At 43.9% G+C, this 17,740-nt stretch overlaps 1 protein-coding gene and 1 pseudogene across 11 annotated transcripts in view; both read left to right on the top strand.

Moving 5' to 3' along the window:
- The window catches only part of TNIK (TRAF2 and NCK interacting kinase), a 435,835-nt gene that overhangs the window by 315,670 nt on the left and 102,425 nt on the right, over positions 1–17,740 (top strand). For all 11 annotated transcript variants that reach the window (XM_058295284.2, XM_058295283.2, XM_058295286.2 and 8 more), the window contains 2 exons: positions 6,722–6,788; positions 10,562–10,766. In XM_058295284.2, the coding sequence (XP_058151267.1) occupies positions 6,722–6,788; positions 10,562–10,766 (272 nt within the window). The remainder of the gene's footprint in view (positions 1–6,721; positions 6,789–10,561; positions 10,767–17,740) is intronic.
- Positions 188–5,580, top strand: LOC139438762 (archaemetzincin-2 pseudogene; annotated as a pseudogene).

Raw genomic sequence — 17,740 nt, 5'->3', positions numbered from 1 at the left:
TCACTGGAAAAATCCTGAGTCCAAGGTGGGGGTCACTGGGACTGTACCCTAGATGTTTGAATGGAAGCTCACAATTCCTTAAATTGCACTGTGATTAAGGTGAAAACTCACATGGTATAGAGATGATTTTATGGCTGGTTGGGGGTTGGGTAGGGAAGTTGGGGAAGTTGAGGTATGGGAAGGGGAAATGGCGAGGACTCAGAGGGCAAAGACTCTCCAGATGGAGAGCAGGAGGGTACAGCTGGTGGGGGACGACAGTGAGACGGCAGTAAGGGGGCTGGAGAGGTGGACACTGCGAGTGTGGGGCGCGGAGAACATAGGAGGATCATGGACCAGGACGGAAGCTACCTGGTGGTCTGCTTCTCTCTTCCACCCTCACCCCCTCGCTCCTTTTCCTTCCTAAGTCCAGAGGAAGCAGTGGAGAGTGGCGGGCAGCAGCAGGACAGAATTTTCTCTCCTTTTATTTGTAATTTCATTCTTCTTTGCCTCTGCATTTAATACCCATAACATGGCATGAGCCAGGACCTAGGAGGGGTTGCTGAGCAGTGAGGGAGTCCAGACCAGGTTCGACAAGAACATGCATGCCCAATTCATGAATCATGGCCAAAGTCTACCATTAATTTCTATCACCTTGTTGATTATCTGCCCTTATTGGGCAGATAAGGTAGAAGGAGAAATCTTAGGGGAAAATTGGAGGAATGAGTTCCTTTTTCTATAGCCAGGCTAGGAGACTCTAAGGCAGGGGTTCTTAAGCAGGGATCTGTGAGCTGGAATTGAAATTCAAAAAAGCATTATTCTTGTGGTGATGTGTTGGTGTGGAGTGATATAGTTATTAAACAATACACAGTGTAGTGTGGTTTTAGTAAGCCCATGGTTTTCACCTGATTAGCAAAGGGGTCTGTGGAACAAAAGGTTAAGAACTCCTGCTCTAAGGAAAGTGTGTTATCAGGTTAGACTCAGGAGAGGGAGGTTATGAGGCTAAGCCAAAAAGGAGGCCGATCATTGTTAGTTATTGGAGAGACAGGAGGTGTCAGGCAGAACCCAAGGAGCTGGGAAGCCAGCCCAAGCTGAAGGTACTAGGAGTGAGGAGAAAATGGTAAGTCAATGTCAAAAACTTTCAGGACAAACTTTCCAAATGTTTTTAATTAATGGTGGTCTCAGCTACTCCATGAAGTCAAAATCACTCCATGAAGTCAAAATTTTAAAGAAAGTATTTTAAGACAGTTTGTCAGACATGCAACTATTAAATACAGACTTCTCTAAAAAGAAAATTTATTGCACCAAAAAATTATTGTACCGTGGGTATCTAGAGTAGGGGTTAAGTTCTCAGATTCTGTTTTTGCATTGCCTGAGTTCAAATACTAGCTCTACCACTTACCAGCTACACAAATTTCACCAAAGTTTTCTCATGTTTAAAATGGGAGAGGGGTTATATAATAATAACATCTATTACCTGGTATTGTTGCAAAGATTAAATGAGCTAGTGCATGTAGAATGTTTAACACAGTGTCTTGCAATAAATATTAGCTGTTATTAACTGGGCACTTTTTATTAACCTGTAATTCTCAGAAATACTTAGGTATACTTTCTGAGAACTCATGGACCCATCACAATGTGACTCATGAATAAAAATGGGAAAAGCATGTGCCTTGGGATGTTTTCACATTATTTTGGCACAAACTCTAGAGTATGACTCAGAAATCAAAATGTGATGAATATAGACTATTTTTAATTTGTTCATTCTCCGTGGAGTAGAAGAGTAAGATTTGTGATAGTAAGTATAGTCAAGAGTTAACGTGGTAATTTAGGGAACCTAATCCTGCTCAGGCTTAGGGATACTAAACGCACAGTTCTAACCTCATTTTTGTCTGCTCCCCAAGGAAGGGTATTTGATCAAATTAGATCTCATTCCATTGCTTAGTTTGGTTAAACGACTTAATTTGCTCCCTTTAATACTTCTTGACTCTCAGCAGCTCTCTTGATAACCAACTTTTCAATATTACTTTGCATAGCTTTATGAGTTTCGTGTTTTTAAAACTGGATTATTATTATTTTGCTTAAGAAATGTTGATATGTACTAATTTAGCCCAGTACTATAAATTCAAGCAAAAAAAGCCCAGATTCTGGAGAAGTATTTAAATTTAGGAGCTTGACAAATGAAGGTTTTACCCTAGAGAGTAGAAGTAATTGGATTAATTGCATGCGTCTTTCCCTTGCTATAATTTCCTTTATTAGATAACATTTCTGCATTTTACTTTGAACTGTCTGTTTATTCATTTAAGGGAAATTTGGAATATTAATCTTTCAGTGTGGAATATTAAACCACTTAATGGCAGTTTCTTTACATTTTGATGAAATAATACTCAAAAAAGAAGTAGCCAGAAAGGTTCCTCCAGTTCTAAAGATCTGAAATTAATTTGTGGTTTTTAAAAAGTACAACTGAACTTGTCAAGCTTTTGGCTATCTTTCTCTATCTCTTCAATGGCTAAATAGTATGGAAGGAAAAGTGTGTTTATGATCAACTGGAATAAATAGTTCTGACCAGGTGACTGCTGCCTCCTGGTGGCAGCATAACCAAATTGCAGTTTCAGGTTTTTGGGTTTTTTTTTAGGGTGGTGCAAATGTTTTCTAAGTTGTAATTATTTAATTACCACAGCTAAGAAGGGAAAACTCTAATTTGATGCCCTGCCTTGCTTAAAAGCTCCTCAAGCGCTCCTCATTGCCTCCAATAAAGTCCTCAGAATGGCATATGTGTGTCTCAAGAAGCCATAGCATACCTCCTGGTCTTTTTCACCCCAGCTGTTTTTCTTCTTTTCCTACTCCCAGACTTCTAGCCACTCATGACTCATTGTTTCCTGAAAGTGCCATGCACTGTGGTACTGCCAGCCTTACTCATGTGGGTACTTTGCTTGGACTGACCTTCCCCCACCTCTTCCAGTGCTGTCTGCCTGGAGAAGGGCTGTAGCTCCTCCAAGGCCCAGCTATTTTCTCTTCAAAGCCTTCACTGTCCCCCTTCTCCATCATGACTGGCAGAATTAGTTGCTCCTTTCGCTTGCTCTTTTTATGTACATCTGTTGAGCATGCATGTTGAAAGGTTAACTGGTTTTAAGGTTTGAAAAGTTCTAGACTGGGTTCTAAATCCAAATCCTGGATTGATGTTTTATTAATGAGATGACATTGACTCTGTAATCTTAGTATCCTCACTTGAAAAATTGCCATTATGTTAGAGCAGGGGTTCTGAACAAGGGGTCCATGAGCTTGAACTGAAATTTAAAAAAAAAAACGTTATTCTTGTGGGGACGAGTTGGTGCGGGTGTGATATATTTATTAAATAATACACAGTATAGTGTGGACTTCGTAAGGGGTCTGTGGTTTTCACCTGACTGGCAAAGGGGTCCAAGGAACAAAATATGTTAAGAACCCCTGCATTAGAAGTTTGTTGTGAGAAATAAATGAGAGAACAGAGGTAAAGTATCTGGCATAAATCTAATTTGATTTATGGGCGACCCAATAAATATTAGTTACATTTCTTTGTAATCATGAGGGGCTCTGATTATTTACTTGTCCGTCCAGCCCATTAGATTCTGATCTCCTCCAAAACAAAAACTCACATCTTGTTCATTCTTGCACGTTAATTCACTTAGCTGGAGGCTTAATAACATTTACAGAACTGAGTGAATATCCCCAGTGGGTCAATCAAAACACATTTTAACTATGTATTTTAATAGCGTATATTATCAGAAGTTTCTTTCTTGTATTTACCAGGATACCTAAAGGCAGTTTATGAATCCATGCAAGTCATAATAAAATCCCTACTTAAAAATGAGTAGGCATCAAAAAATGATTAGGCATCAAAAAATGATTAGGCATGTGCACAGGGACTGCTGCCCGAGGCAGTGGGCAGCTTTCACACTCGTTGAGGTGAGGGCCTTGGGGTGGCCCTGTCTCATGCCAGCAGGGGCAGCCTGGGCTGGACAAGCCCTTCTTTAGAGGTTGGAGACAGTTGTGGTCGGCGGGAAGGGAAAGATGGGGGAGGGACAGCTGCAAAGAAGCAGTGAGGGCAGCGGGGCAGAGGGGTCTCTTCAGGCCTCTCTTCTAGGACAAAAAAAATTAAGTGAGAGATGGGGTAGATGGGGACTGGGTGCTCCTGCACAGGTTTGAGCCCAGGTGTGAGTTGTTACAGGTAACTAGCAAGGTGACCATCGCATCCCCGTTTGCCTGGAATGTTCTGGTCTTAGCATCCCAGACTTGTGCCCCTGAAGTGCACTTGTTTTACCTTCCCTTCTCTTCCCCAGACCTGGGAGGCTAGGGGAGCCCTCCTGATCGTCCACGCTGCCTTCTTTCTGTTGGGGTGAAAGTGCCCCACACGCCACTCTGTGGCCAGGCCCAGACGTGCCAGTCCTTGTGGGGTAAAAACTTCAGGGGAGCCCTCCTCCCTGAAGTGTCCTGGTGGAGCAGCTGTTTGATCCATTCAGAGGGAAGGATGAAAGCTGTACCTAGGAACACTGTGTAAGTGGAAGAGGCCTGTCATTTTACAAACAATAGGGCACTCTGAACAGACACTAAAAACAAGCTTTCATCTCAAAGGCCTCAGTGCTTGTTTCAGTAGGAGAACTGGGCAGCTGGGGAATGATGTTTGATGAACGGAACCTCTAGCCGCTGTTGACAGTGAGTTCTTTGGACCCATTACTTTATATTCACAATCAGATTGCATCACCTACCATTCTGAGACCCCCCCAAGACCTTGAACAGTTAGTTTTTCAATGATCCCCACAGAAGACACCCTCTCCAGAGAAATGCATTGTTCATATAGAGCTTTTGGACTTCCAGGGAACCACCAGGATGATGAGTGAAGAGTGTATTAGATGGCTTGAGGCCTACTGTGAAGCATTTTTCTATCCCTTGACAGAAAACTAGAACACGTTCCTGTTTCTGCAACAAAGGGTTGCTTTAGAGTCATTGATAATACACAAAACCTGAACATTCATACAGGGGACAATCCTGAAGTTCTCTCAAAAGAAGAAACCTGGAAATGCCTTCTCTGTTATGGGGAAAGCAATGATTCATCTTTACCCAAGAAACTCCTGGAATTTGGTCTTTGGGCAGCCCTCTTTGACAGATGGTGTGGGGATATTCAGCTTTGCCAGTTACGGCAGTGATTTTTATTTTCTTAATAGCTTGCACTACAAAGGCAAGGTGAAGAAGCTCCAGAAGACGTCTTCCAGTGAATAGTCGGGCTTTGATAACTGTATTTCCTTGAAATCACTGGTATTTTCTGCTTCAATCCTGTAAGACTATAGCCACGTGACTGGACACATATCTGGACTGCACCCCTTGGGAAGCTGACCAGCACTCCAAACATTTGCCCTCTCTGTTTTAGCAAGTTGCAGTATGCTGTTGGTTGCAGCATTGTAGAAAGGAAGAAACCTGGTGGGGTGGATAGATGATGAATCTGCTGACATACTTGGAGTAACTCCAAAACATAGTCATGAGGATAATGTACATTTTCCAGAACCCATGGAAGCCTTTAGGGAATGAAAAGAGTAGATATGAAAATACCTTGCTGTTCTCCCAAAATAAGAACCTTCAAGTAGGAGAAATTAAAATAAAATACCTGAGCATTATACTTTCATTTGGGTGGAGTACTTCAATGGAATGAATTAAGTGTTTACTGATTGTGAACTGTGTGAAAGTAATGGACTAGAACCTTCTTTAAAGCATCTGAACTTTGAAAGGAGCCTCCTTTTGGATAATTAATAAAACCTGTATAAAAGCTTTTAAAAGCATTAATGCTGTCAATAAGCTAACATGGGACAAAGATAACCATGTAATGGGAATCACAAACTAAAAGGCTACTTTTCATTTCCTTTTTTTTAGGTACCAGGGTCATGGGATTGAACCCAGGACCTTCTATTTGGGAAGCCAGCTCTCAGTTGGTTCTTTTATTTGTTTACTTCTTTTGTTTTGTTTTCCCACCTGAAATGGCTCCCTCATCTGTTTGTTCATTGTTTTTGCTTGTTGGGTTTTTTCGCTCGTTGCCTGCTCATTGTCTGTTTGCTTTGTTGTTTGTTTTTTCTTTTTAGGAGACACAGGAAACTGAACCCAGGATCTCCCATGTGGGAGGTGGGTGCTCAACTGCTGGAGCCACATTTGCTCCCCACTTGTTTTTGCTCATTGTTTGATCATTGTCTTGCTTGTTGTTTTTGCTTGTTGTCTGTTTGTGTTTTTTTCTCTTGTTGTTTTTGCTCATTGTCTGCTCATGGTTTGTCTTCTTTAGAAGGCACTGGGAATTGAACCCAGGACTTCCCATATAGGAGGTGGGCATTCAACTCCATGAGCCACATCCTCTCCCTGTTGTTTGTTTGTTTTTAGGAGACACCAGGAACGGAAGCTGGGACCTCCCATGTGGGAAGCAGGTGCTCAAACGCTTGGGCCACATCCATTCCCTTCAGTTCCTTGTCTTTCACATAAGTGTCAGGCATTAGGGACAGATAATCTAGTGTCAGCTGGGGTACTCTTGAATGTGGTTAATGCTGTGTTCTTGAGTCCAGCTCATGGGAATGACATCTTTCTCTGCTATTGGATCACAAGTCAGGAGGCCTGGAGCCTCCTCTCAGTTCAACATTTAATTGCAATATACTTGTATATAAAACCAGGGGTTTGGGCTTTGCTGATCAGTAGCATCTTTTTGTGTGCTAACGTTCTGTGAGTCTCTCCATAGACGAGACAGAGTACGAGTACAGCGGAAGTGAGGAAGAAGAGGAGGAGAATGACTCAGGAGAGCCCAGGTAGGCTAACCCAAACCGAGCCATTTAATACTCCCATTCTGAATTGGTGCTTATGTGAAATCACTGTTACCTTCCTTTTGATTTATTGGTTCATTTTTTAAGAATCCACCAGGGTAGTCTTACCTAAGTTTTAACCCATGAACATATTAATTAATTTGGAAAATTTTCCAAAGGTAGAAAACATGGAAATCAGCATATTCTCTATCTTGTGCCCAAACTTTATGGTTTATATTCTAAGGCCTTCTTCCCTCACATGTAGAATGGGTAGGAGGCAATTATCTGGGTAAAGCAGGACTCCAGTTCTTAAAACTGCAATTTTCTGTTGAGCTAGGTGGTATTTTAGGTCGGGAATTGTTCAGTTCATTACTTTCTACCTTTGAGATGCCTATTTGGGCAGCCGTTGACCTTATCACATGCCTTGGTGTTTTCACCCCGGCCTAATCCAGGAGGAAATGATTTCCAGGAAATCAAATTACAGGTTAGAGGTAAGCCCTAAATAGAAACTTTCATACCTTTCCTGTTGTCACATGTTGGTCCCCAGAATCAAGTGCTGCCTTATTGCCATCATCCCTCAGTTTTGAATTTCACTTGACTTTGATTCTCACTTTCTTTTAGTCTGTATTTATAAATAATTAAGGCTGGTATGCTCACACTTCCAAGACTTCTCTCTCATGGGAGAATTCAACTGGTGGCAACAGTGTCCTTGCTTGGTGAGCCCAGAGGTACAGACATGCATACCATGGCACCATGCACTGCAAACGTAAACTAAGATTTAATTGGAAAAACTCTCCAGCAGAAGTGTCACTAGACATATGGGTCCCCATCCTTCAGCCATCCAAGGAGTGGCAACCCTAGGACTCCAGGAGAAGGACTGGTTCCCACACTGCTGAGGCAGAGCTTCCTGGCAAGGGGACAGGGCCAGCTTAGCTATAAGAGTTCATTGCTGCCAGAATGAGCTTAGAGGCTTTGTGTTCCTTGTTACAGCTAAGTCAGACTGACTGAGCTGGACTCTTGCTAAGCTATATGAAGAGAACATGAACAAGCTTACAAGACTATCATTTTTTTCTCTGCTACAGAATTTCCCAAGGTCAAAGAGTGAAGAAGAACTTTTTCCTTCCATTTAATTCTTAACATGCTGGCTGCCCTGAGCTTAGCTGTATAAATATGGTAACTGTCAAGTCGTGACAGAGAATTGAACATTTCTATAAGACAGAGGACCAAATGCTCTGTTGAAACAGAAGTCGTCACACTGTGCGCACTCTTTTCTGAAAGCTTACCCAGACAGTTGTGGCAGCCTTCTGATCACTCTCTGTAGAACCAAGCAACGCCATCTTTTATAAAACTTGCTAGACTGTGTGTCAGGAATCACTTAATGGACCAAACCAGCCAACCTAGTCATGCCTTAACACTTAGAGACCTGTAGTGTGTCATTTTACCATATTGGAGTTTATACTCTGAGTCCTGTTTTAATGGATACATGTAGTTAATCTTCATGAATTCCTGAAAAGTAGAAATGGACTGTGCTTATGTCACTTTAGAAATGAGATAACAGCCTGGGTCACACACTGAGCTAATGGCTGAGTCAGAAGTGCCGCTCAGATCTCCTGACATTGGTTCAACATTAATTAATACTAATGGAGCATCTTTCTCTGCATGTGAGCCTGAGTTCACCAAGCCCCAGCGCCTTTGCACAGAGCAGGTGGCCTCTGGAATAGATAGGCACTGTCATTTGGGGTTTGTTTTAGGGTTTTACACAAAGATCATGAGTTTTAGAGGATTATTGGTAGAACCCAACTGCTGTCTCTGAAGCGTTTAGGCCCTGAATCACTTTATGGGGTACCTCACAGGGCAGACCCTAACCCTTATCCAAACCAGCACCTCAATCCGCTCATCAGCTGCCCCCAAACCCGCTCCTCCCCCAGCATTCCCATCACAGTTCTCGCCATGACCATCACCAGCTACTCAAGACAGAACCTACAAGTCATCTCTTCACATGTCAGATCCAGAAACAGCGTCTATCAAGTCTACCTCCAGATACCTCTCCCAGCCTCCATTCCAACTACTCCCACCCTGGTTTAAGTTCCCACTGTCTTTCCCCAGAGCCACCACAGTTGTGACCTAACTGCTGTCCCTTTTTTGTCCTCAAAGTCTATTCAGCAACCAAACAAATCCACTCGTGTTACTGTCCTGCTTCAAACCTTCCCATGGCGCCCACAGCATTCCTCGTAGTGCCCACCTCTCTGACCTCCTCTTTACCACTCTATCCCTCGTCACTGTGCCCTGGGCAGACGGGCTGCTTTTTCAGTTCCCCCAAGAGGCCACACCTCTTTCGACACAGGACTTGACTTGCCTTTCCTTCTGCCTGCAGCTTTCTTTCTCCCTCAACTTCATGTTCCTGACTTGTCATCATTTGCATCTAAGCTCAACTGGCCCCTTCTAGGGGAGGGGGTAGTCTTCCCTGACCACCCCATCTGGAGTAGAGCCCTTAGTCCTCTCCCCAGAGCCCTGCCATCAAGCCATTCTTAAACTGTTACCCTTCTTTGTCTTCTGCAGAGCCTACGACCATCTGAAATTATGTTGTTTGTAATTATTTGTCTATTTACGTCTGTCTTCCCCACAAGAGGGTAACTCGAGAGAGAGAATTTATCTGGTCCCACTGGTTGCCCAGAGCCTGTTTTGGTGCCAGCCATATAATAGGTGGTCAGTAATCATTTGTTTAATGGCTTTATTTCAAATGGAAGCTGATGGAAAGACTAAAAGGGCCATGTTTGAAGGAATAGGTAGGAATCCTTCCCCACTAAACTCCCTCCCTATTGGGCTGCTCTGCAGAGCCAAGGAGTCCATACCTCTAGGTTGTTCATGTGCAGTGTACAGCCCTGCAGCCCTCACCCACCAGTGGCGGAGTGGGTGGGGATGACATACGCATGCTCTGGCCCACGTCCTCTCTCTCGTACACATATGAAGGTGCACAAACCACCATTTTACAGATGAGGGCAGAGGTCCATGGTGCTTAAATGGAATCTAGGACTCAGTGGAATGGGTTGACGTTGCCATTGCACCCACTAGGGCCAGAAGGAGACCGTGGAACTTCTCTTTAACTGGTGCAGTGAGAGAAGACCTGAATGCCTCTGAGTTAGCAAACGTGGCTTCAGACCCTGGCACTGTGTCGACCCTGGCCCAGCCATTTTCCCTCTGGCTCATCATGTCTTTATCTGAGCAGCATAATTTTTGCCTCCCCAGATTTGGAGTGAGGACTCCAGGAGATAATGTGGGTGAAAGTTATCTGGACACTTAAAAGCCCCGTACTAATCCAAGTGCATCTGACTCCCTGGGTGCTCACGACTGCACAATTTTAGCTGCCGGCTTTGTCCATGCCTTTCTTAAATGTGAAAATAAATCAGTCTGGGGCTCAGGGTTTGTACGCTCACAAAAGCCTTTAGAAACAGATCTATGCCATGCCATGTCATGAGGATGAGGGCAGTCTTGGGGCGGGGAATGACCTGGGAATGTGGCATCGCTCTAGGGATGGAGGAGGGGAGCCTAAGTCTGCAAATGGTCATACTGAGCCCCCGTCTCTCTCCTTGACTCTGTTTCTTTCGGGGATGGAAGATTTAACTAAAGGAGGGGTCGGCTCTAAGAGCCTGGGTTTGGTACGTGGCTTCTTCCCCCCCGGGTCTGGGGGAATCATCCGCTGTGCAGGCCGGCCCCCCAGGGCTCAGGGTGACGGTGGCCCTTGCCCCGGGTGTGAGGCTGAGCTCTCTCTCCGCCCACAGCTCCATTCTGAACCTGCCCGGGGAGTCGACGCTGCGGCGGGACTTCCTGAGGCTCCAGCTGGCCAACAAGGAGCGCTCCGAGGCCCTGAGGCGGCAGCAGCTGGAGCAGCAGCAGCGGGAGAATGAAGAGCACAAGCGGCAGCTGCTGGCCGAGCGCCAGAAGCGCATCGAGGAGCAGAAGGAGCAGCGGCGGCGGCTGGAGGAGGTAAGGGCCCGCTCAGGCCGCCGCTGCCCTCTGCATCTCTGGGCTCTGGTCACTCCCTGGGCATCCGCCTTGGGCCTGGATCCCCGCCTTGAGTTGGGAGGCCTCAGCTTGCCTGGAGGACACACACCCTGACTGTGCAAGGATGAGGCTGAAAGCTCTCACACGCGAGGGCTTCCCTTGCTTTGTATGGTGGTGAGGCCACTTCAGAGTAGCAGGTGACAGACTCTACACCTGCAAGTCTTGCTCGGATGTCACCTTCTCAGAGAGGGCCTCCTTGACTGCTTGAAATTGCAACCCTCTCCCTCACTGTGGAAAGCCCTATTCCCCTTCCCCTCTTTATTTGTTTGTTTAATTTTATTTTGCATGCTCTAATCACCTTCAGACATACTATATACGTGCTTTGCTATGTCTCCTTCTCCCTGCTAGACTGTAAGCTCTAAGAGGACAGGGGATTTTATCTCTTCTATTCACTTATATATCTCCAGTGCCTAGCACGTAGTAGGTGCCTCTAAACATTATTAGAATGAATGGATTAATATACGAGTGAATGGATGGGTCAGTTAATGAGAGGTGAAGTATAGGTGTTAACTAGACCCAGGAAATAGGCAGATACTTCTTACGCTTCTGAACACTGGTAAGAACACTCACAGATCCTTCCACACATGCTCCCTTAGTACCCAGGGCCTGTCCCCGGTTTGTGAGCAAGACCTGCCTTCAGCAGCAGACATGGCTGTAAGCTATTCAGGAAACCATCAGCAGCCACACCCTCCTACATGGCTTGTCTGGGGCAAGGCTCTCACCCCTGTGGGCTTACAGATATTGTTAGAGCCTCTTTCCCAGAATCTTACCAGATCTCTCAAGCCTCCTTCCTCTGCCAGATGAATCAAAGCCTCTAGGCCATTCGGAAGCTAAGGGAGCAGAGCTAGTGGGGAAGTTGGAGGGTGGAAGAAAGGTTCACTAACTGCACAGTGGTGGGATATTAATTTTACTGTTCTCCCAAACACCATCTTTCTCCTCATTAATGGGTTTACAGCGATTCGCTTGTTTTGTCAGGTGGCCTGGCCGAGGTAGAGGCTGGTGAATTGCAGAGAGTAGAGATTGCTCTTTAGATGATGCATCAAGGTCCAGCCATCCTGGTTTAGTCAGTGAGGGCCTCAGTTCCAGCCGGCAGTAAACCCCATCTCCTTCATGTGGCCGTGGGGTGTTGCTCTGCAAACCAGCAATACCAGTCCCCAACACTTGTAATTACTGTCTTCTGCTTGCCACACACCAGGCAGGTGCTTTGCTTTTATCCAGCATCTCATCTCCTATTGTTATGTCTTTTCATTCTCATGAAAAGTACATATGATTCCTACTTGACAGAAGAGAAAACTGAGGTTGAGGGAGCAAAAGCAATTGGCCCCATGGCACAGGGCGAGTAAGTGCAAAGCCAGGATTCACACTCAGGTCTTGCTGACTCCACATCTGTGCAGGCTCTGAGATAGTAACTGAAGCTATGTTCTCAGAGCCTAGAATGGTGGTTCTCCAGATGGTTCCTTTTAGGTGTCTGCGAGCAGCACCTTTCATTCCAAGTGTAGAAGTCTGTGGTATTGTCAGCGTGAGGAATGCTCAGCACAGGAGGGATCAGAAGTTCACCTACTGTCTTCTGTTCTAAAAACTTACACTGTAGTGGAAAGAGGCATTGCAGTGCTGAGGGACAGAAACCTAAAAAGGAGGGCTCCAAGTCAGTGCAAAGTATGGCCCCGGTGTTAATTAGGAAGCCCTTGAAGCCAAGTACCACGTGTGGAAACGGGAGGGGCCTGCACCCCCTCTTGCTTTTCCCCTGGGTACAAATTGAAATTCTCAGACAAGTCCTTGTAGCTGTGCCCTAGTGTCATCTTTTCCTTCACACTTCTGAGCAAAGCTCTCTCCCTGGAATCCTGCCTTTCCTGCTTCTTTCCTGGCGTGAGGTTTATTCTTTCCAAGAGCATTTCCCATGGCTTCCACCTCACTGGAGCTTTGAGTCCTAGAAACCTTGGCTATGGACCTTTTCCCTGTCTGGTTAGTAGATTCCTTGCCTAGAGATTTTCTTATGCCTAGTTTCAGGTTAAAGGCACACATCACATAACCCTTGAAAATCCTCACTATCATCCCATAAAGCATTTATAATAAATATAAAAAAAAATTGATGATGATACTTTTAATGCATATGTGCTTGTGCACACTCACATATGCACACATGCATGTCCATGAATTTCCTTCTTACTGTTAAATTTTAATGTAAGAATTTTTGGCTCTTGGACCTAGATCCTTGGTTAGTGCCAATTCCTTTTAGAGGGTGTGTTGTTTTGTTTTAGTTTTTTAGATACTCTTCCCATTCTACCTGGTATGATTTATTTGAGCTGTACACATTTTTTCATCAAGTTCTATAATAATCATTTCTAACAGTACACAGACCATGGATAGGCACGGATAGGCACACGAGGTAGCTCGTTTCATCCTCACAGTAATACCATGAGGTTGGAAGTGTTATCTCCAGTCTTAAGACAGTGCAGCCAGTCTCAGAGAGGTTAATAATCTGCTAACATCACACAGCTTGAGAAGCCAGGCTTCACACCCAAGGGAATCGGACTCCAGAGGCCAAGACACTGCATACGTCTTGCCTCCTGAGTGATGAACTGTTCTTGGCTTTCCCATGCTCTTCACCTGGCTTTGGCTTCTGTGGCCGTTTACTCTGAACATACAAGGATTTCTGAGCAAGTAGACCCTTCAGGTGCCCACCTTTGCCTTGGGCTCTGTCTCTCACCCTCACAGTGAGAGCTACTGTTGAGCCCTCCTTTGTGGCTCCTTCTCATGTGGTACTCATGTGGTACATGGAGCCTATGCCATGACTGTAAGTCAGTGGGGTGAAGACATTCACGAAGGTCTACCCTCTAAGTTCCAGCTTCCACCAAAGTCACCAGGAAGCAAGAGGACATGAGACCTTTGCTTTATGTACCAGTGAGGATGAGCCCTGGCTTCTAACCTTTGTGGCCACAGGACATCGTTGCTTTATCTTCTGGTCCTTCCTCTTTTCCCTATAGCTCAGGGGTCCTTAACCAGGGGTCCACGGATCCCTTGGGGGGTCTGAGGAAAGATTTCAGGGGGTCTGTAAGCTTGAATTGAAAAAAAAATTATTTTCTCTGACCTTCAATGTTGAGTGTCATAAAACTATCTGCTGCTACATTCTGAGAACGGGTCCATGGTTTTCACCTGACTGGCAAAAGGGTCTGTGGGAAAAAAAGGCTAAGAATCCGTGCTATAGCTCAGTAGAGAAGAAAAAGATATATTAAAGGCTCAGACTGCTATAAATTCTGAACTTCTAAGTAATGAGTGCCTCTGCCCCAACAAACGTTTCTTGCTCCTCCTGGATCCCTGTCTGTGTTGGCTGCCCTAGCCTGTGTTTCCAGTGTTCCAAATAGGAATCTAGAATACATTGTCCTGTAGAAACAGTTAAACACCATAGTTAGGTACTCTAATTTAGCTTCATTTGGGTCAGATGGACTTTTGTAGGCATTCTGGGATATACATTCCCCTTTCCTGGTTAAGGCCCTCAGATGTGCCTCTGGTAACACGGCATCTGTGGGTTGGTGCTTTTGTGCTCCTTGCTGATCTCACATGTCATCTCCTGCTAGGGTTTTCTAATGAAACCCTTTCCGTCCTTTGCTATTTGTGGATAACCATGTGGATTTGGTGAGGCTGTAAAGCGGTACATGTGTATTCTTAGAAGGACTTTGATTATTAACTAAATCTAGTCATTTAACTGTTTTATGATAAGGATGTGGCTTCAGGCCAATTCAGTGTTGAATACAAGACTCAGCTTTTGACCGCTAATAAAGTACAATTTATAACTAAATTCCAGGAACTTGATGAAGCTAAGGTGAATGAGTCCGTCAATAGTGAGAAAAAGTACAGAGGGTGTTGGGGATTGAATCATGTCTCCCACAAAAGGCATGTTCAGGTCCCAACCCCTGATCCTGTGGGTGTGCACCCACTTCTAAATAGAACCTTTAAAGGTGCCATTAGGTAAGATGTGCCCAGACTCAATGAGAGTGAATTTAATCTAGTATGGCTGAAGTTCTTATAGGCAAAGGAAATTGGACACAGGAGAGAAGCCATGGGAGAAGAAAGAAACTAGAAGTCAATGGAACCAGGAAGAGAAAGGGGAGGATACAGAAAAAGCCAAGTACCAAGACAGAAAAGCCAAGTACCAAGGATCACCAACAGCCAGCCCAGAATGCCACAGTCTTCTGGGAGAAAGCATTGCCTTGGTGACATATTGATTTTGAACTTCTCCTAGCCTCAAAACCATGAACAAATAAATCACTGCTGTTTAAGCCAATGCATTGCATGATGTTTGTTTTAGCAGCTAGGAAACTAAAAGAGGATCTACTTTATTTTTCTACAGTTCAATAAAAATTTCTATTTAGCCTAGACAATGTACAAGTTGTTTTATTCTGTCACAGAGTTAGGGTCCAGGAAGGTGGACCTTGAAGCCTTGAGACCATGAGGCCTCTTCATACTCTGTTAATCTTCCCAAACTAATCTTGAATAGAGTATGCATGGTGAGGTTTTGTTCTGCTCAAGAGTGCTGAAATGATACTAGTAATTATATAGTCTTTCCCAGTTGGAGAGAGCATTCTATACTTCCATTTTGCAGGAAGCATCTTCAAGTCACAACAGTGAATTGCAGTGATCCTGGCAGTTCCAACCTGGTACTAAGTTTTGTTCCTCAGAGAATTGTGTTTTCAAGCCACTCAGGTTTCATGTAGTCCTCTTCAAGGCCATTATAACACTATACAGTTATGAAGACAACTCATTCTAGCTAAAAAATAAATAAAAGGTTGTGCTGCTTTGGTTCCATCACCTGCATTTTTTTTTTTAAAAAAAGAAATACCACCTGTATCTTACTAGTCAATAATATTGGCATACTAATGTCTAAAATGAAACGCTGGCAGTCTAGAAATATGAGTTCTTTTTAAGCCTCTAATTTTTTGGGGATAATGTTACTCTGAACATTGGTGTAGGAGTCTGTCAAGTCCTTCTTCCAATTCTTTGGGGTATATGCCTAGATGTGGGATTGCGGGTCATAAGGTAATGCTATTATCAACTTTCTGAGAAAATGCCAAACTGTTTGGTATTGGCTGCACCATGTTACAGTCCCACCACCAATGCTCCAGTTTCTCTGCATTCTCACCAGTAACCTTTTTCTTCCCCTTTTGTTTGTTTTGTTTGAATAATAAGCATCCTAGTGGGTGTGAAGTTGTATCTCATTGTTTCTTTGGTTTCTGTTCCCTTAAGGGCTGATGATGTTGAGCATACTTTCATGTACTTTTTGGCCATTTGTATATCTTCTTTGAAGAAAGTCTGTTCAAGTCCTTTGCCCATTTTTTTAATTGGGTTGTTTATCTTTTTATTTCTTGAGTTGTAGGAGTTCTTTATCTCTTTGGGGTATTAAATCATTATCAGATATATGGTTTCCAAATATTTCCTCCATTATGTGGATTGCCTTTCACTATCTTGATAATATCCTCAGATGCACAAAAGTTTATGATTTTGTTGAAGTCCAGTTTATCTATTTTTTATTTTGCTGCCCTCATGCTTTTGATATAATAAGCCTCTAACTTTTTATTGTGAATTACTGGGGCTTTTGAGGACAGTGGGTTCAATTATTTTTCTTAAAAAGTATAAGTGAAATAAAAACCTTTCCCTATTCCTCTAAGCAGTTGGTTGGCAAATATTTAGTGAATACCTCTTTTGTGCAGGCACCATGCTGCACCGGGAATATAGTCTGCCCTTGTGGAGACTGGAGTCTGTGAGGGACACTGACATTAAGGAAATAATCTCCCAAATAGCTGTTTATTATCACTGTTGTGACCTCTTTGATGGGGAAGATTGGCAAGCGTTGGGAGCATACCATGGGGGTGTGAGTCTAGGCTGGCTTGGAGGATTCCGTGTAAAGGAGGGGAGAGAGGCACTCAGGGATTCTAGGCAGGTGAGCCAGGTCATGCAGGGTTTTGCAGGCCAAGTTAAGGGCTTTTGAATTTTGGTCTAAGACTAGTGAGCAGTCATTGCCGTGTTTTAACCAAGGGACGATGATGAGGTCTATATTTTCTAAATGAAACTGTAGCTGCTGCAGGGAAAGTGATTGGAAGGAAGACGAAGTGGATGGGTTGACAAGTTAGTCCAGGCCACAGAGGGTGCTGCTTTGGGTGGATGATGATTGAGTGGGGATTGAGAAAAGTAGGCGCATTGGAGAGATTTTTAGCTTAAATATCGCTAACCATCTACCTTGCTGCTTCCATTTGAGAACTTACCATAATGACACATTCATCCATTTGTTGTCTTTTTTTTTTTTTTTTATTACATTCTGTCTTAGCAGTTGCCATTCAGTTAGGGCAACCAGGCCAGTCTTGCTGCAGCCCAAACCTAGGAAGCCACCGGTATGTTAGGTTCTTTTTTTGAAACCTAAGGAGTTTCTCCCAGATGCTCTTAGATCAAAAAGAAAAACAGAAGGAGGTGGGAACTAGAGGGAGGCTACATATCTCTTGAAGAGTCACCATGAAGGGCAATATATCAAAGTCCTACCAACAACAGAATATTTGGGGAAATTCTCTTTCCTCAGACTGCCATGTTTCAAATCCCAGCTCTTCCTTCTTAGATGTGTGGTCTCAAGTAAGTTATTTAAATTTGCTGTGTCTCAGTATCCTCATCTGTAGAAAAGGAATTAACAGTGGCACTTACCTCATGGAGGTGCTGTGAGGACTGCATGAGTCAATTTGTAGAAAACTTTGGATTAGTACCAACATATAGTAAGCACTCAAGAAATATTAGTAGTTGTTATTATTAATGGAGTGAATGCCTTTGTCAAAGGAATGATTTCCAAAAGTTGAAACTCCTTTAGTTTAAATAAATATACCACATTGCTTTTTAGTAGCAGGTAAAATTTTTTTTTT

The sequence above is a fragment of the Dasypus novemcinctus genome, chromosome 4 (assembly GCF_030445035.2).
Source record: "Dasypus novemcinctus isolate mDasNov1 chromosome 4, mDasNov1.1.hap2, whole genome shotgun sequence".
In the NCBI taxonomy this organism is placed as follows: Eukaryota; Metazoa; Chordata; class Mammalia; order Cingulata; family Dasypodidae; genus Dasypus; species Dasypus novemcinctus.
This window is presented reverse-complemented; position numbering and strand designations above follow the sequence as displayed.